Source organism: Homalodisca vitripennis, unplaced genomic scaffold (assembly GCF_021130785.1).
Source record: "Homalodisca vitripennis isolate AUS2020 unplaced genomic scaffold, UT_GWSS_2.1 ScUCBcl_800;HRSCAF=3556, whole genome shotgun sequence".
Classification (NCBI taxonomy): domain Eukaryota; kingdom Metazoa; phylum Arthropoda; class Insecta; order Hemiptera; family Cicadellidae; genus Homalodisca; species Homalodisca vitripennis.
Window position 1 is genome coordinate 15,135 of NW_025776903.1, and position 20,884 is coordinate 36,018.

The following is a 20,884-nucleotide window of genomic DNA, read 5'->3' on the forward strand; positions in this document are numbered from 1 at the left end:
GACAATGCCTTTTATAGCTAGAGGGAAATTTTTGTCTCCCTTCAATTTCCCATTTTGGTATGCCTGAGACGGTCACATTTCACTGTGGAAAGTTTGGTTATTGTGGCACATCTTCTTAGAAATTGAGTTCATATTTTATGTTTTTTACCCAAAATGAAGTGATTTTGCATATTCACAAACTTATCTCTTTCACAGTAAGTATTATCCTGAAACAATTGTGTCTATTATTTTGAAATTGTTAGTTTAACTGACTATGCAATGAATTCATTCATTTTGAGGTTATGTCACTTCCTTTCTGTAATCTTCAATTTTTATATCTTAACCTACCTCGGGGCAGTTTTGGACAAAAGTATGGGGCACAATTGGACAAAACATTATTTTATGTTTTGTCATTGCTACATACTGTTTTTTTGTTTTTCCAGGTTAAAGATGGTTAGGAAGTATATAAAGAAAACAGACAGGGCTAATATTTCTGAAGAATCTATAGTAGCGGCATTAAATGACTATAGAAATGGTAACTACCGATCCATTAGAGAAGCTGCCGAAGCCCATGGGCTTAAAAAGTCGACCCTACATTTCAGACTCAACAAAGTAAAGCAAAAGGAAGTCAACAATGAGAATAGTCTTATAGCTAATGAGCCTAACAATGGTAATGGAGTTGATGAGCTTAACAATGAGGATCATGTCAATGAGCCTGTGGGCAATGAAAATGTAACTTTATTTCAAGAGGTTGAAGATGAGCACCAGCCAGTAAAAGAGGTTACTATAGAAGATATGGCCCCTGTTTATAACACTAAATACTCTCAAAGACAAGTATTTACACCTGAACAAGAACAAAAAATTGCAGACTATTGCATTGAAAGGTCCAGAATGAACTATGGCCTAACTTACATGATGGCCAGGGAATCAGCCTTCAAATATGACTTGGCTTTGAATCTCGATCAACGCATACCTGCTAAATGGCGTACTACAGGCTTATCAGGAGAAGAATGGCTAAACCATTTTATGAAGAGACATCAAGGACTTTCACTTCGCCAAGCAGAAAAGACTAGTCTGTCCAGGAACACTAGCTTTAATAAACACAACGTGGGAACGTATTTTGACAACCTAGAAGCTTTGTTCGCAAAAGTAGAAGTTCCTCCGTCAAGAATTTTAAATTTAGACGAGAGTGGAATAAGTACTGTGCTGGAGGCGCCAAAAGTGATTGCAGCAAGGGGAACAAAACAGGTGGGCCAAGTCGTATCAGGAGAGAGGGGGGAGCAAATAACTTTCTGTGCCGTCATATGCGCCGATGGGACTTACTTGCCACCAATTTACATTTTCCCCAGAAAACGCCCAAACTTTGCCTACATGATTGGGGCACCTGAAGGAAGCAAAGCTCTTTATTCTGATTCTGGTTGGATGACATCAGCTCTCTTTTTAGAGACGCTTAAACATATCCAAAAGGCCACAAAATGTTCTAAAGAAAACCCCGTGGTTTTAACCCTGGATAATCATGAGTCCCACATTGGCTTGGATGTGGTGATGTACAGCAGAGATCATGGCATACATATGATCACTAGCCATCCACACACAACGCACAAAAGTCAGCCGCTGGATGTAGCAGTTTTTAGTCCGTTTAAAAGGCGCTTACGTTCTGAATTCAATCTCTGGCTATCTCAACATCCTGGTCATACGATTACAATTCGAGAAATTGCTCAGCTTACTGCTAAACCATTTGTTGAATCTTTCACTGCATCTAACATCAAAAGTGGATTTCGTAAAGCTGGAATCTATCCACTCAGCCGCAGTGTGTTCACTGACAATGATTTCAAGGGTGCCAGTGTGACTGACCGTGTTATGTCATCGCAAGTAGAAGAAACCAACAACCATAATCCAGTGCCTGGTACGTCATGTGACTTTCCGTTGATGGAAAATAGCCAAAGCTCTGACGACCCACAAGGCTCACAATCATCAAACAAGCCAACTATTGACCCGAATGTACCTGGCCCATCAACGCCACAACCAGTAAATGTTAAAAGACCTACTACATTGACGCTTACTCCAGAGGATGTCATGCCTTACCCCAAATACGTTCCTGAGGGAAAGGAAAGGCGAGGCCGAAAAAAAGGTCGTTCGCGAATTCTGACTGATACTCCAGAGAAAGATGCTCTTGTAGCAGAGTTAAAAGAAAAAGAACATAAGAAAATGTTGGTGGAAAAAAGAAAACAAGAGAGGGCAGTAAAAAAGGAAAGTAAGAAGAAAAAAACTGAGGGGGCCTGTAGAAAGCTGTATCAAGATGACTCATCTAGCAACGAAGATGAGATACAAATAAAACTAGACGATGGAGGCCTTAGTCCTGAAGACTTTTCTGAGGATGAAGAAGAACTGTTTGATTACCTTCCTGATAAAAAACTATGCCACAAATGACTTCATACTGACAAAGTTTGCTTCTAAGAAGGCCATCTACCACTTTATTGGCCAAATAGAGGAGCATGTGACTGATGGTTTCAGTGTGAAATTTCTCAAAAAGAACCAAAACTCTTACAAGTTTTACTTCCCAGAAAATGTTGAAGTCAGCTTTGTCGAAACCAAAGACATCGAGTTCAAGCTGCGACAACCAGATATAATTGGTGGGACTGCTTTGTTTTCAAGGAAAATTTGACTACTTTTAATTTCAAATAGTTTTTTACGTGTGTCTTCTGTTTTTTTCAGTTATAAAGTTTGTATATATGTTTACTTAAATATAGATGATGTTTGAAACCTATAAATGAGTTATTTTTATGTCCAATTAAACCAATTTTTAGCACTGTCCAATTGTGCCCCAATAAAAAATCATTTTGTCCAAAAACTGCCCCGACGGGGCAAATTTGGACAAAATGTAGAGGTTTATAAAAAAAAAATAATCCACATAAAAGGGTGCTCAAATTATCTAGAAAATTTGTTGTGGGGTTCTAGAAGACCAACTAAACACAAGGCAAAAAACTAAAATTTTTTAACTAACAGTTTTCATAATTAGAAAAATGCATAAAGTGAAACATGAAATTACGTCCAATAGTGCCCCGGTCTCCCCTACCGTATATTCCGTAATATGCCCCAACTTGTTGTATGACCATGTAAGTTAGAAATGGTGCGTTTTATTTGAATATTTGCGTGAATTATATACTTTCCATACATACCTCACAAATAAAAAATGTTTTTTTCCAAAGTGTAGAAAATAACGCACTGATTCCGAAACTGATAAATTTTGGTGACGGAAATCTATGGAAAACCCCGGAACATTGGAAAAACGTTAATTTGAGTACCAACATGAGCAACTTCAACAATTTTTTTTATTTTTCAGATACCATGAGGACCAACCAACGTTCACGGAATTGAAAACTGTTGAATTTACTCAAGAAGACTCTCCCAAAGAAGCATTTCCTGATGAATTATTTGCTCAAGAAGTGTTACCTGAAAATACAGCAGATGAATTCATACAACGTTTATGGCCAATCTGAATGGCTTTGACATTGCTGAAAATAATCTTTTTTCTGATGATAGTGATGCTGGCCCTACTTTTAAACCTCAAGTGAAATCTGGATCAGAATCAGAAAGCTCTTCAGAGTTCAGTGATGAAGAAAATGTAAGACCTAATAACGTATTGTTAGGAAACCTTAAACACAAACCCTGTGAAACCTGAAAACCAACACAAAAATGAAACAGAAGGAAATCAAAATATTATTCAAGAAAATGGAGAGACAAATAATACAGAAAAGGAAAAGAGAGTAAAAAGAAAGAAACAAGCACCAACGCAATAGAAAAAAAATGTAGTCAAACAATTGAGAAACTCAGGTCAAGCGTATACGTCCGTATCTAAAAGTAAAAAGGAATTTCCATGGTCATCCTCCACCGACAGACATTCCTCAGGTAGGAAATGCACCTTTAGCTCGTCCTGCTTCATCACAAGTGGCTAGACCTCAGGCAGCTTTAGCTCGTCCTGCTTCACCACCAATGTCTAGACCTCAGGAAGCTTTACCTCGTCCTGCTTCACCACCAGTGCCTAGACCTCGAGCAGCTGTTGCTCGTCCTGCTTCACCACTAGTGCCTGTACCTCAAGCAGCCGTAGTTCGTCCTGCTTCACCACCAACTGTAGCTCATGGGCCACCACCAGGCAAGATCGCTTCGCTCCAATAAAGGAAGTCTGGGAGATGTTTGTGGCGTCTTGTAGAGACAATTACAAACCAGGATCATACTTAACAATTGATGAACAGCTGTTGGCATTCAGAGGTCGTTGTAAATTTCGTATGTATATCCCTAACAAACCAGCAAATTATGGAATCAAGATTGTGATGGTTTGTGATACAGGTTATAAATACATGATAAATGCGATGCCATATTTGGGTAAAGGAACCACTCCCAGAAATACACCACAAGCCGAGTTCTTCGTAAAGGAGCTGACACAATGCGTCTACGGTTCAAATAGGAACCTCACCATGGACAACTGGTTCACTTTGATCTCATTATCAACACAATTTCTAAATCCACCAATTAATATGACTTTAGTTGTAACTCTACGTCGGAACAAACCTGAAATATCTCCAGAGATGAAAGAAACTGGAGATCGACCGGTTGGGTCTTCAATGTTTTGTTTTGACGGACACAAAACAATGGTGTCGTACAAAGCAAAGAGTAAGAGAGTCGTGTTGTTGCTCTCAACTACTCATGAACAACCATCCATCAACCCAAGGAGCAAGAAGCCAGAGATTATCGAATGTTTACAATGCAACCAAAGGCACCGTTGACAGTCTTGACCAGATGTGCCAACGCAAGACATCAACCGTTAATGATGTCAACCAGCCATCAACGGTCATCCCGGAAAGCTGGCACATGTCGTGCAGCCGAAAAACTAGAAGATGGCCATTGTGCGTTTTTTATGGCACGATTAACATAATGTTAGTCAATTGCTACACAATTTACGCACATACCATGGTTGCTCAGAGCTCAAAGCCAGTTTCGAGACGTGATTTTGCAAAAGAATTGCACTGTGAACTTGTCAAGCCTTGGCTTCAACATCGAAATCGCATCACAACTTTGCCAAAGCATCTACGCGAATCTATCGCCAGCATCCTGGAAGTTGATATTCCTGCTGCCCAAATAGATCCTCAACTTGTCCAGGGAAGAAAAATTTGTGCATTTTGTCCTTCAAAAAACCGACGAATGACCTCCCATTTCTGCCGGCGCTGCTCAAAGGCAATGTGTGGCGAACACCAAGGAAAGTGGTGTGTGGACTGCACTTGAAAAAAACTATTATATTTGATGTAAGTAAGCTTTTATACTTTTTTCTCATTAAAGCCCTTTTTATGTAAAATAAAAATGTTTTTACAAATGGTAGTCTCCCTGACGAATGTTTAGCTGTAACGTGTTTTTTACGAACCTTAGCTTTCTAGGGTTAACCTAGGCCTTGATATTTCAAGTGACAACTTACATGACATCGTTGGAAACAGGGCCGGATTTCCGCATGTGCAGTATGTGCATCTGCACAGGGCGGCAAATTTTGGGGGCCGGCAAATTTTCTCAAAATATACCGGTAAATTTTTAGCTTTATATATAGAGGGCTGTTATTTTGTTATTATTACGAATGAAAATAAATAGCCGGCGTCTTTTCTCGGATAGTGTGGAAAAGGTTAAGCGGTCTACACGCGTAGTCCAGGAATCAGGACTCCTTCACTCTCTTCGTCCAAGCAGTAAGAAGGGGTGTACTTGTTCGGTGACGTTGCTCGCAAAAAGTTGTGCAGAGCACAGCAGGCAAGCACAAAGTCTGATATGATCGAGACGGAAGGTGATAGGTTTTTGTAAAACTCCAAACCAAGCAACTAAAATACAAAAAACATTTTCGATAATTCGTCGTGCTCGCGAGAACCTGTAGTTACAAATTCGTCGCTCATAGTTCAACACACTCGCATTGAATGGCTTCATCAAGTTTTCTCTCAGTTCAAATGCTTCGTCACCAATGAACACATATGGCAACAATGTGCCTTCAGCCAAACTTGGTTGTGGTAGACCTAGAGTTTTCTTCACCATTTTTTCATACAAATCACAATACGATACAACACCTCCATCAGAGACCCGTCCGAGTACACCAAAACTAAAATAGATCAATTTGTAGTCGTAGTCAGCGACACCCAGTAAGACTTGGCTGTGGAACTTCTTGTAGTTAAAAAAGAATGATCCACTTCCAGGTGGAGGAACTATAGGAACTTGTCATCTATGGCTCCCACGCAATTAGGGAAGTTCCATTGTTCATAGAACCCTCTTCCAATCTCCTTCCACTCTTCCTCGGTACTGGGGAACTGTAAATTAAAAACATGGCATTAATTACTTACAAAGAAGGCAAATTTGGTAACTTTATAGTTTCTATACGACCTAAGAAGTTAAAATTTTCAAACTGTAGGAAATAACGCCCTGATTCCGAATATGATAATTTCTTTACGTCGGGAAACCCCGGAAAATCTGAAAAACAGATTTTTTTCTGAAGTTGCTCATGTTGGTACTCAAATTAACGTTTTTCCAATGTTCCGGGGTTTTCCATAGATTTCCGTCACCAAAATTTATCAGTTTCGGAATCAGTGCGTTATTTTCTACACTTTGGAAAAAAAACATTTTTTTATTTGTGAGGTATGTATGGAAAGTATATAATTCACGCAAATATTCAAATAAAACGCACCATTTCTAACTTACATGGTCATACAACAAGTTGGGGCATATTGCGGAATTTCCGCACCAGGATTGCTAGTATTGAATTTATTTTCTCTTTTTAGGATTCTGATATTGATGACGCCGGTAATTCAGCTATCACTGCTTCGACGCAGCATGTGTGATCCCAGTTATTAAACAGCCAAAACGATAGCCCGGGGACACTATCTACACGTCCGTCTTCCTGCTCTTCCAGCATTTCTAGAAGTACAGGTCCAGGTCAATTCAAGCGCCAAAAAAGGCAGAAGATAAAATATTGGCCACTGTTGGTGATAAGCTTGCTGATATTAAACGTGAAGACCGGTTCGATATGTTTGGAAAAAATGTTGCTGCGAAACTTCGATCTTTACCCCAACAGCGCATATACGCAGAAAAGGAAATTAATGATGCACTTTTCGATGCGGAGGTTGGCGCTTTACAACAAATATCGACATTTAACATGTCCAATGCTTTTTTCCCACCTACACAACCCAACTATCAACAGCAGACATCACAATCTCAGAGTTTACCAACCCAGTTCCCAGGTACATCTGGCGCACATAACTTATGTCAGTATTATTCTAATTATGTTCCAAACACACCACAAAACTGAACATTATTTTATTTTTTGCCTTTCCCATTTATAATGTGTGACGTTTTAATATGAGCCACACTCGTATATTGTAAATTTTTGAACATTTAAAACTTTTGCCAGGAATTAAAAGGAGTGATGTTTAACCTTAAGGCGTTTTTTTTTTTCAATTTCTACGAAGTTTATAATTTTCATTCGTAAGTGTAGGCTATCTACATGTTACTGATAAAATTTACCTTGTAGACATTATTTGTTACATGAGTAATATATGTAATAAAACATTTTTTAAATCAAAACCTTTGAAAACTTACCTTGCAGAATTCCTTCTTTAACACTTTTAACAGGGCTTTGCAGGTCTCTTCTATAATTTTGCCCAGTGCTTGTGGCGAAATTAAGGTTGAAAATTTCAAGTCTTCCAATGACCTTCCCGTTGCTAAATAGCGGAGGGTTGCTGTAAGGCGTTCATGGGGCGTTATTGCTGTTCGCATGTTCGTATCTTGTTTTTTAATCAGAGGAGAAACACGAGATAATAAGTCCAAATATGTATCCTCGTCCATCCTGATGCAATTGTGCCGGTCTTTTGAATGGAATCGCAGCTAATCCAAAATTTTAATATGTGAGTAATGAGTATTTAGCTTGTTTTTAAAGCCATATATTGGGCTTGATTCTGCGCTTTCTTCTTTTAACTATAACAAATTCTACTGCACTACACATAAACAATAATTCATCATGTGAATACATGATCAAACACAGAGTGGTCTACACACGGTCAAAATAAACATGTATCATAAAAACGTAAAATAAAAACACAGGCTCAACTCTAATGGCGTTCACGGCGACTCGTGGATGGCAGGTCGAACTGACACACAGATGTGAGCGTGTGGAGGCGATTGTTGCGTTCAGTTAGAAGTGAACACACCGAAGTGACACACCGAACTGACCGTGTGTAGCCCGCTTTAGGCGTACAGATAGATTACTCAGACATGAAACGGTTCGCGCATGAACGGGTGAGGAGTTTGAGGAGAAGTGCGAGCCGGGGTGGGTAAGGCTCGATGCACACTTGCGTATTTGCAAGTAGCGTGCACGCCGCGGGCAAGCTGCGTATGACCGCCGGCGGTTTAGCAGTAGTGAGTTGTTAGTCAAGGCTGAAGTACACGGGGCGTGTTTACAAGCTACAAGCCGGCGAGTTGGCGAGTGCGCTAGTTGTCGAGTACACATATACATTCCACTCGCTCAGTAGCCAAGTAGCTGGCGTGTAGAAATATACCTGCTGTTTGTTGTTTCGTAGTGGTTTCCTGTTGACAAAATGAAGTGGAATGCGAATAACAGTTCGTTGTTTTTACAACTGTATCAACAGTTTCCGGCATTGTGGATAAAAAATTGTGGATAAAAATTTTAACATTAAAGATAAAAATTACTGCAACAAATCGTTGAGGGATATGGTGTTTAAACAACTAATGTCTGAACTGGAAGAAAATCAGTTGTTGGGGCAAATGGATAAAAAGCAACTTACGGCAAAAATTAAGTCCATTAAAGATGTCTACAGAACGGAGTTAAATAAAATTGAGAAAAGTAAAAAGAGTGGATGTGGGGCAGATGACGTTTATGTGCCAAAACTAACCTGGTTCAACGATGCATGTTTCCTGAGTGAGGTTTTGGCAACAAGAATCAGTCAATCAAATTTGGTAAGTAAATGTATTTACATGTTTTAAATTTGATTACAAAAAATATTTTAAATACATTCTTTAAGGCCTTTTTAGTCCAAGTTTCTCCCATTGCCAGGGTAGAGGATTTTCTTCAGTGAAATATTTCATGAACTGTTGTCTGATCTGTATTGCTGTTCTGTTTGGATTGTTGCTGCCCAGTGAGGTCACTGGTCGTAAGGTGTTGGCATGTAACCTCCACTGACCAGGTGTTACTTCTCCTGTGTTTAAATCTTCTCTGTCCAGTGCTTTTTGTGGCATATAGTGGCCTGGGGAAGTCTTTCGCAACCAGTTATGCAAACTGCAAGCAGCCAAAATAACTCTATCGATGGTGTCGGGTTTCAGCTCAATTGCTTTTGAGAACACTCGAAAACGCCAGGCAAGTATGCCAAAAGCATTTTCTAAAACTCTCCTGGCACGGGATGTGCGATAATTGAAAATTTTCTCTTCATCACTTAATCCATGTTTACTGAAAGGCTTCATAAGATCGGGTCTAAGAGGGAAAGCATCATCTCCGATAATAACATGGTCCTCAGGAAACCCAATTGTTTTGTTTTCCATTGCAATGTTCAGAGAAATATTTCTGAACACTGCACTGTCATTGGCTCTTCCATTTCCTCCTACATCAACGTAAGTGAAGCAATAATCAGCATCCACCATAGCGAATAGTATGATGCTGTAGGTTTTCTTATAGTTGTAGTATACTGAACCTGAACCTGGAGGTCTTTTAATAAGAACATGTTTACCATCAATCGCTCCACAGCATCTAGGGAAATTCCAACGTTGGAGGAAAACCTTTTCAATTTTTTTCCACTCTTCAACAGTTGTGGGTACCTGAAAATGAAATATAGTTTATAACAACTTTTTCGCTACGGTATTAGTCCAGTCAGTGACGGTTTTTAATTTCCTTCTTTGTAATAGCTAATTATATATTTGTATTATATTAAGGTTTGTTTTTACATTGGGGAATTTTGATTCAGAAGCTAATTACAAATTTTCATGAAAATCAATGCTACTCTAAAACATTAGGAGGTACAGTAGAACTTCGATAATTCGTAGTTAAAGGGGCCGAGGATTTACTTCGAATAGGAGGTGGAATTATCTTTTGTTTTTTTCTCGGCTAGAGACACTCGTACTCGGTTCTTGGAACTCAACTATGGTACTGAATAACGATACACATGATGCTTTCAGTCCTAAGTCCTAGTATGATGCTTACAATCCTAAACAACATGAACGAAAATGAGGCTCAAGTACGAATTATAGCATGTTCTGGCCTACATTACTACGTATTATAGAAGTTACGACGAACTGAGCCCATCTGGGCAGCGAAATTACTACGAAATAAGGAGGGGACCGAAATGCATTGTTTTTCTACGAATTATAACGGTTATTTCAAGGGACCGAGGTTTTACTACGAATTTTGGGGAACTAAGAATTATAGAGGTCCGAATTATCGAAGTTCTACTGTAATACAGTATTTTTACTGTCATTGACTGAACTATAAATAATGCATAAAAATTACATAAAATTATTAGCAGTTTTTGTCCTTTTTTAGAATGCAAGCCAAACTGATATTGCAGAAAAAGATGAGGAAGGTAACTCTATTGACCAAGATGAGCCTGACATCGGGGGAAAAATCACTGCTCAATCATCTGAAATTATGAAGCCACCTGAGCAGCCGAAAAAAAGGTTAAAAAAAAATCAGATAGTATACCAGACAAAGAAATAGCTCAAGCTATCCAACAAATATATAGCAAACAAATCTACTGAGGACAAGCCATATGACCTGTTTGGCAGGTATGTCGCATCAGAAATGCGTCAGCTACCTAATCGGGCAGCCATCCTGCTACAGCAGGAGATACAAAATTGTATCACTCGTTGTAAGTTAAACACATTGGACGATGGATCAGTTCAACATCAATATGACAAATTTCCTTCATTGCAATCTCCTCAATCAATAGCGTCCGTTTGTTCTTCAAACGAGGAAGAGGACATATTGAAAAGAGCAATGATAAATACGTTTGTAAACATTTAATTAATATATTATGTATCAAAAGCATTTCATTTTGTTCAAGATAAATTTTTAAATACAAGATTTGAGATTGAGAAGTGTATATTTACCATCCTTTTCCATATTTCAAACCAACGTTACTTAATACGAGGGCAAAATGTTCTTCATTCATGCAAGTTTTAAAAATAAAAATAAGATAAAATATTTACACTTACATTAATAAATGGACGAAGCACGCAACAAATCTCCGTAAGTACATGTAGTAAGAACCTGGATATTGTTGTTTCTGGAACTCGAAACAGGTACTCCAAAGAGTTAAACGAATCACCAGTCGCTAAATATCGTAATGTTATTTCTAATTTTGTGGTTACTGGAATCGCCATTCTCATTGTCGTGTCCTGCTTTGACAACTTTCCGCGAACCATTTCCAGTAGCTCATCAAACTGTTCACCTGTAATTCTTAACATATTTCTATAGGCTGCATTGTCTTCGTTCTTCAGCTCTTTCAGTAATGTATGTGATGCACCATATTCAGTACGTCTTCCTACCCACGGTTTCACCCACACTTTCCTCTTCTTCCGTTTCGCGTTTTGTCGCCTAATTAACTCTTTTTTAAATCACTTTTGATATAACTAAAACTCCCAATAGAACTAATTCCTCCGACATTTTCAAGACCGTTCTACTCGTTGCTTCTGGACAATCCACAAGCTACTGTGAGTACACTTGGCTAGTTTACAATCTAAATCGCTCAAAAGCCGGCGAGTGGCGTGTAAAGTCGCCGGCAGAGTCAACTTTTTCAAGAGCTTTTTTAAAAGCAGCTTTTAAGCGAGTGCAGTGAGTACACTGGGCTAGTTTACGAGCTGCTTGTAAAAAAGCCGGCTTGTAGCTTGTAAACTCGCCCCGTGTACTTGACCCTTTAGGGTAAAAACATAGTGGAGCAGCGAGTGAAGAGTCAAGCAGTGAGTCAAGCTGCGCGTCATTAAATACGCAATATGTTTAGGTTGACCCGAACATAGTGAGGCGCCAAGAAGCGCTTCATGCATCGACATGAATCTTGACTCGCCGCTCGTGAAATCATATCATTTCTTTGCAGCGCAGCTCCAGTTGACACGGGGCTTCCTGCGCAAGTGATTATTGTAACATAACCTACCAAAATGAACGTGGAGGCCTTTGTTATTTCGATCCGGAATCGTGAAGCTATATGGAACCAACAACTGAGTGACCACCATAATAGATATACGTTGGACAAGCTTTGGAAGGAGGTTGGAGCAGAAAATAATTGTTCAGGTACGTTTGTGTATCTATTAATTGTATTTTAAACATTATACATTTAAGTAGACATATAACCAATTTTTACTGCAATAAGCTTGAAGTACAGTACAGTATATTCATTATAAGTTATAATTACAATAATAGGCTACTTTGTTCATTCTTTCGGAAAATGAATCATATTTTCGTTAAAGTATTGTGTGTATGTGTCCCGCATAAGAAGAGCATCACTTGACTGACGACCTCTCTGCCGCTGCCTTCTTGGAACCTGAATATTCTTGGGTTGAACTGTTTTGACCTCTGTCAAATGCCTCTCAAAGCCTTCTCGATCTATAATAGTATTTTGAAGAACACATACACTCTTAATTATCATATCTGCAGTTTTATGATCTGTTTCAATATTCTTAGATAATAGTCTCCTTTTTTAATACAAGATTCCAAACGTGCATTCAATACTTTTTCGAGCTCTTGTGTGCCTTTTATTAAAGACTGCTTTTTCATCATTAAGATTGTCCATATTGTAAGGTGTTAGAACACGCATAGATAAGGGGAAAGCTTCATCTGCGAGAAAAACCATAGGCGTTTTGACATTAGTTCCAGGTTAAACAAGCATCATCCGGAATATCAAGCTCATTATTTTTTAACATTTGGTAAAAGGCAGATGAAGTAAAAGTGGCTCCATCACTCTGTTTGCCGAATCCCCCGACATCAACTACAAGAAATCTATAATTTGCATCACAAACTCCTAATAAAACAATTGAGTAAAACTTTTTGTAATTATAAAACATTGTTCCTGAATTCGGTGGGCACAAAATTCTGACATGCTTTCCATCAATGCATCCTAAACTGTTTGGAAAACTCCATAATTGATAATAGTCTTTGCTTGTCTGGACGAAACATTGTTTTGTGGGATGTGGCATATGAATAGGATGCAATACATTCCATATTTGCACAACGGTTTCTTTTACTATCTTGCTAACTGTGGACGCACCAACACGAAATGAGAATGATAAACTCTTGAATGAAGCTCCTGTCGCCAAGTATCTGAAAAAAGTAATAACAATACTAATTAATATTATAATTTTAGACTGAAATTATTGAAAGCATTCAATGATTTACAGACTCTTGAACGAATGAATGGATGGATGAATTGAGGCGGTAGCTGCAAGAAGGGCACATACCGCTATGTGCCCCTTTTGCGGAGAACGCAGAAAACGATCCACCATGTCTTTGTACATGTGTCCTGAAAATTTTGTGTTGATATCTTATTCCATGAGGTTGGTACGCCTGCTTTTGTGTTAGCATGTCGGGTGATTTTCAGTGTCAGCTGACCGTGAGTTGTGTTTACATCTACATCTTTGTTTTGCTGTTTGTTTACAATACTTAAAACCACATTTTATTACTAATAGTTTTACAATAATAATAGTAGATCTTCTCTTAGTTTTTTTTTTTTTTTTTGTTAGTTACTTTAGAGTTGACGTTTTCAGTTTTTATAAGAGTGTGATAATATAACGGACAGTGAACTCTCAGAAACGGTATTCGATATGAGTGATAGTGGAGAGATTTTAACTAACCTAAAAGCTGTGCAGTTGGGTGGTAAGAAAGCAATTAAAATAACTGAATGGAAACGGAATCTAAATAAAACTGCTAGAAATTCAGGTAAGAGCTATGTTTCAACCTCTAAAAAGCTAATAAGTGGAAAAGAGTTTACGAGAGTAACAACTTGCTGCTTAAAGAAATGCTGCGAAAAGGTTACCCAAGAACAACAGATTGAGATGTTTACAAAATATTGGGATAGTTCTAACAAAGAAGTTCAAGATACTTTTCTGTCTAGCTGTATGAAAACCCAAAGTTTGAAAACTGTGGCTACGCAACCAAAGAAAGAGCGACTTCGTAGTTGGTGTTACTCTCTAAGGGTAGATAATGGACATGAACTTGTAGTGTGCCAAAAACTGTTGATGAAACTCTTTAATGTGTCAATGAAAAGGATTAGAATAGTCCAGGACAAAATCGTAAATCACAATGGATCATTTTCTGATCAGATAGGGACCCATTGTAATAGACCCTATAAATTTGAATCCTCAGTATGGGATCTACTTCTATCCATATAAACTCTATCCCACACAAAAAGAGCCACTACTGTCAGGAGAAATCTAACCTGAACTATTTTGATGATCCATGTCTGAATGTAAAGGCGTTACATGATATGTTTTCACAGTTCTACAAAGAAAAAACCGGTAAAAACCTAATAATGAAGTACAAAACATATTTCAAATTTTTTAAACAACAATGTAACTTTAGCTTCCGTCATCCAAAGACAGACGTTTGCGACTACTGTACGGAATGCCAAATGAAGTTAAATGTAAATCCTGAAGATGAATGCAAGTTGAACTTTTTGGTGCACAAGAAAAAAATTAAGGCCTATTCTAAAACTAAGACAGAAATATTGGAAAATTGTAAAACGGACCCTACTACATTGGTTATAGAGTTCGATTACGCACAAAATTTGCCTCTCCCTAAGCTCAATGCTACAAGTCAATTTTATAAAAGGCTTCTTTGGCTTTACACTTTTAATGTTCATATTCACAATGACAACACATCCTACATGTACACCTTTATGGAAACAGAAGGCAAAAAAGATGCCAATTCCGTAGCATCGTTCTTGTATGACTGCTTAAAGAAGAAACTTGTCGAGTTTCCTAGAGTAAAGAAGATAGTGTTTCTCTCAGATGGTGCCGGGGGCCAAAATAAGAACAAAACAATAGTTTCATTTGGATGCTGGTTCGCAAAAGTGTACAACGTTGACATTACACACATGTTTCCTGTTCGCGGCCATTCCTTTTCGCAGTGCGACAGGAATTTTGTACTCTTCAAAACACTGTTGAAGAAGAAAGAAGTGATAACAACAGTGAAACCGTACTTAGAGTCTATGGTTCTAGCTCGTTCAAGCAATCCTTTTATTGTTACACATGACAAAACACTGATAAAAGACTGGAACTCAGCTCTCAACACCCTTGCTTGTTTGCCACCAGTGTGTAAAGGCAGGAAATTCAAAATTCAATCCTATGTTCAAATGAAATACATGGAAAATGGCACTCTTTTGGCATCCACAACCTATTGTGCCAACTTTATTCCATTTAAAATATGGAAAACTTCTACCAACAGTGAAATACTGACACAACAAACACTAAAACCACCTTCTCCACCAATGATGAATGCGGCAAAAATTAGAGACGTAAGAGATTTGTATAAGTTCATTGATGACGATGGTGTGGCATATATAGAAATTCTTTTCGAAAACTTGACTGTTGAAGAAACCCCTCCGACAAACGAAGAGATCAGTGACGAAGAGTTTTAGTACTATCAAACAATAGTCCTATTGCAAGAGAAAAAAACTTTAAAAAAAAACTTGTTGTTTCTTCAATATTTACTGTCAAGCCTTTGATATCATGTTATAAACCTGTTTTTGTGTTCATAAATGTCTTGGTTTGCTTAATAATGAGTCAATACATCATTTACTTCACACTTCTCACAGCATAAATAACGTTAGGTGCAAGAAGGGCACATAACACTGTTTCTAAATTGTTAAATTACTAAATTCCTAAACTTATTAACTCATTACTTAACTCTAAGTCTTATTCAAATATAATAAAACTAATTGATTTCAACCATTTACAAAAATCAGCATAATTCTTAAAGCATTTTGAACCTATTACAAAACTTTGAACCTTGTTTCTGAAAACCTAGCTTTTCAGCTATGTGCCCTTCTTGCAGCTAACGCCTCAATTGTGTTTAATATACTCTGTTTTTTGCAGTGAAAGAAGCTCAAAGCAAATGGAAGTCACTGAGGGACTACTACAGAAAGGAGGTGAGGAAAATGCAGGAGGAGAGGTCGGGATCCAGCGCTGATTCAGTTCATAAATCTAATTGGCCCTATTTCTTGATGTTAGATTTTCTGAGAACTCAATTCAAAACCAGTCCTACTTCTGGAAATCTTATGAAGAAACAAAAGACTAATGAGGACCAGTCTGTAGCTACAATTTGCGATGATCTATCTGTAAGCAAACATCAACTGCATGTCGAAAACACGGATGAGATGTATGCAGAAAGGTTTTCTACCCAAGATGACATAGATATTAATGAAAATGGCAAAAGGCTTAATACTGATGGTAATGTAAGTGGAAAATCTCCTGAATGTCCATCAAGTAAAATTGATAACACTGTGAAGGAAGATCTTGTACATCCAAACACGTTTAATAAGAGAATTGTAAAAAATGACCATTTAAAAAGATTAGTGCAGATAGAAGAAAAGAAAATGGCAATTCTTGAACAAAAGCGATCAAGAACAGCCCATGAAAAAATCTGACGATGACATGTTGTTTTTGAAAGCCTTCTGCCCCATATTAAAAAAATTGAAGGAGTTAACAAACTATTTTTTTGCAATGATATTCAAAATTTAGTTATAAAATATGCATACCAACACGCTTCATACGACCCATCTAGACCGTCTACACGTAGTTCCACTCATCAGTCATTTTTGCCTTCAGGAGACTCTGCACAAGACACAGGAGACAACGTAATAATATCAACACCCCATTCAGACCAGGACAATGACATCCTGGACTTAGATCAATGGAAATCATGTTTTTTGCCAACGTCCAAGTAGTTATTTCACTGTGTATCATTCATATTAAAAATGTACAGGTAGTTTTATAATAAATACTGTTACCTTTAACCCATGTACAAATATTTATTTTACCTTATCCATCCTATATTGTTCAATATCTACTTATCAGAGTAAGTATACTATCAGAGTACTATACAATATACTCAAAGTAATGGTATGGATTTGGATGTATAATATAAATTTAGTAACATTGCAATATTATTTTCAGGTTCTTACCTCAATGTCATAACTAGCTTCTCCCCGGGTTCAATGGGCTGCTTGACGAAGTTGGTATACTTTATTACCATTTGAGGTTGTAAAAGATTTAAAATGTACTCGAAGGTGCTGTATTCCATCCTGGTGTATTGGAAGAACCGATCAGGATACTCCTTTAACTGGGGAAATAAGTGGTGATATTCACCTAACTTATGACGTTCTTTATTCAATGGATGAACAGCACTACTCCTAACACCATGAACACTTAACAATTTCAGCGCACTGTTTTCAAACAAATATTCATCTTCACTGTCAGAGAAGATTTTACTGACTGAAACGCTTCCCTACTATCGTAGCTCGCAGCTTCACTATACGCATGGGAATGCCTCTTGCATCTGTATTAAACTACGCTCAGCTTGACTCGCAGCTTGACTCACTGCTTGACTCTTCACTCGCCGCTCCACTATGTTTTTACCCCCTTTAAGGGGCGTTCACACATGGCGACTTTACTCGCTGCGACTAGAGTAGCGGCTACTAATCGCTATGTGTGAACAGTAAGTAGCGGCGACTAGCACTCGCCGGCGAGTAAAAATTCACTCGCGAGGAAAGTTGGACATGTTTAACTTTTGGGGCGAGTAGTCGCCAGTAGCTGACCTTGAAGTGTCACGTGGTACACTCGCCGCGAGTGGTAGCAAGCCTGTCGCCCTGTGTGAATAGTGTTATCGCCGACTAGAAGCCGGTAGCTTGCGATCTGACGACTCGTGGTTGTGTTTTGCTCCTTTTATAACGTTTTGTCAGTTTATACGGATTCTATACTAAAGATGGCCGATAGTGTGAAGTGGAGTAGTGACCAAATTGTTACTTTCCTTGAAATTTACAGAAAGCATGAGTGTTTGTGGGACATTAGGTCACCTGAATATCTAAAACGCGACTCGAAGCAACAGGCGTTTGCCAAATTGCTTGATGAACTCAGACTTAATGGAATAATAGTGACTGAAGATGTGCTGAAGAAAAAAATTAAGAACTTACGTGATGCATATCGTAATGAACTGAACAAAGTAAAGAAGTCGAAGAAGAGTGGTGCCGGGGCAAGTGAGGTGTATAAACCTAAGTTGGTTTGGTTTGGTGCAGCAGACGCTTTCTGGAATAGCGTGTTATCCGGGAGGCAATCATCTTCAAGTATGGTAAGTTAATTACTGTACATGATTAATTAATCATAGACAGGTCAAACTTCAAGTCAGCAAGCCTTTTTTATCCTGAAGATGGGTTAAAAAGGCTCGTTTAAAAAAAACAGTTTTGTATTAAATCAAATACGGTATGTAAGTACATAAAAACATCATATTCTTGTTTATGCCCTGCCTTTTTATTTTTCTGGAAATCAGAACTACCAAACTTGTAATGCACAACAATTAAGAGATAAAAATATTGAAACGAAATAGGAAACTGAAAATTAAGCATGTTTGAATTATTTTTAAATTAATTATACCAACAATTTAAAAACAAATTATACATGATTAACTTTCTGTTTCACATGTAATTAAGGTATTTTATCTTTCAGTTTTAGTACATTACGTCCTGTTTGGTAATTACGAAATTAATATAAATAAACATTATAATCTGTACTTATACTTATTACAGTAGTTGATTAAAATAATGAACGCAACATTGTTGGTATAATATATTTACATAATTGTAAAATAAGAGAAAACATATGATATTTACAGTCACATTTCATGGTACTATATTACCATTCCATCAATGTCCATTTTTATTTACTTAGGCCAACAGCTTTCTTCTGCCACGGTACAGCCATATGGGACATGAAAGCATAAGAATATGCATAGCGGACATCTTCTCCATCCTGTGCATAGTTATTGGATGTATATTGCTTTTCCATCGGGCTCAATGTAGTAGGTACATCCCGCCACGAGCCACCGGTGAGTTGGCCCGTAATGATGTCCTCCTCGTCCACTGATCCTGGTGGTAAATACGCCCGACTAGCTGTCATTCTAAGCCAGTTGTGGATTGAGCAACAAGCTTTAGTTAGAAGCTCAGCTGTATCTACCTTGAGTGCGATCGGAGTGTTGAATACACGAAACCTTGACGATAAAATCCCGAATGCGTTTTCTACAACTCGCCTAGCTCTTGATAAGCGGTAGTTGAAAATCCTCTCTTGGAGTGTTACCTTTCTATGAGCGTATGGTTTCAGCAAGTTACTTCCCAAAGGGAAGATATCGTCTCCTACTAAAACCCCTCCCTCTGGCCAATTTAACAAATTTTGCTCTAGTGCACAGTTTAAAGTAGAAGTCTGGAATATGGTGCTGTCACTCGCTCGACCATCACTACCTACGTCTATGTATCTGAAGCAATAGTCAGCATCTACTAAGGCTAACAGTACTATACTGTAGGTCCCTTTGTAGTTGTAAAATTCTGAGGTTGAGTTTGGTGGTCTTCTTATCAGCACATGCTTCCCATCAACAGCACCACAACAGTTTGGGAAATTCCAAATGTCTTCAAAAGTTTTCATAATAGCATTCCACTCCTCTTCGGTGTTTGGTACCTACAAATAAAAAAGCCTGTAAAATACTACATTTTATTTCTAGATGTTACTGTATCAAAATTGCCAGTTTATTATTAATTTTGTGAAAACCCATATATATATATATATATATATATATATATATATACATATGTATAGCTAGCTTTATGCAGACTTTGGCTTCATTTAACTAACAATGGTTTCAGGAGCCCGAGCTTTGAATGGCATTAGTTGTATATTGATGTGTTTTTCCACAGGATTGGGACACTCAGAGTGTAGCCGAAGACGACATTGCAGGGGATGAACCGGAAAACGTAGATGGTTTGTTAATGGAGCAGACTGCAACCGCAACATCAACCGCAGCACCTGCGCCTGTTCTACCTGTAAAAAGGATTGCAAGTAGCATGCCACCACCCAGTCTTCGTAAAAAACCTTTCAAGCCAGGCAATATGATAAAGTATCCCACAGGCAGTAACTCAAAGTACCCGACCCGCTTTGAATCCTCCTTAGATAGGCTGGAAAACATAGCCATGATGGCATCGCTGCAGGAAACTGAAACTGTTACAGATGACCAGTATGACAGATTCGCTAAGCACGTTGGATCTCAGTTAAGAGAATTACCTCTGAGGAGTTTTGTTCTGTTGCAACAGGAAATACAAAACTTAATTACTAGAGAAAGACTGAATCAAATCGACTTTACAAATAAGTTCACGCCCTCGCCTGCTGAATCTTCAAGTAGTTGTGATGTTTATAGTCCGTTACAGATTCAGCCGTATGACAACTCGAACACATCCGGACTAGACCTCGTGCAGAAAGCACTTTTACAGATTGGCGAAATGCCAAAACCGTGAATGTAATACTGTGTTTCATTAATAAAGAATATGTCACGATTAGTATGTTTTGTTATTACTTTTTTCAATGTTTTGGCCTCCTTATAGGGGATTGATTTAGTTTATAAATGTTATTTGCAATTGAATAAATAGTATACTTATATGCAGAGAATGTCCAGTATGATGGACGCATTCCCCATACGTAAAAGTATGGGAAATGCATTCATTGTGCTTTGAATATTGAATTCCCAAGCCTGCATTACTTTAATTTAACATAGTATTGAAGATTATTGCTATTGAAGAAAATAAGTAATCTTACCTTCATAAATGGCTGAAGAACTTCACATATGGCACTCAGCACTTCA

The 20,884-nt window shown here is 38.0% G+C and overlaps 2 protein-coding genes across 2 annotated transcripts; one reads left to right on the forward strand and one right to left on the reverse strand.

Annotated features, from left to right (window-relative positions):
* Nucleotides 1-9,030: 9,030 nt before the first annotated feature.
* On the reverse strand, nucleotides 9,031-9,648 carry LOC124370987. The gene has a single exon (XM_046829292.1). The coding sequence runs from the start codon at nucleotides 9,646-9,648 to the stop codon at nucleotides 9,031-9,033; it is 618 nt and encodes a 205-aa protein (XP_046685248.1).
* A 2,505-nt stretch (nucleotides 9,649-12,153) lies between these two features.
* On the forward strand, nucleotides 12,154-16,634 carry LOC124370988. The gene is made up of 2 exons (XM_046829293.1): nucleotides 12,154-12,286; nucleotides 16,084-16,634. The coding sequence occupies exons 1-2, from the start codon at nucleotides 12,154-12,156 to the stop codon at nucleotides 16,632-16,634; spliced, it is 684 nt and encodes a 227-aa protein (XP_046685249.1).
* Nucleotides 16,635-20,884: the final 4,250 nt, after the last annotated feature.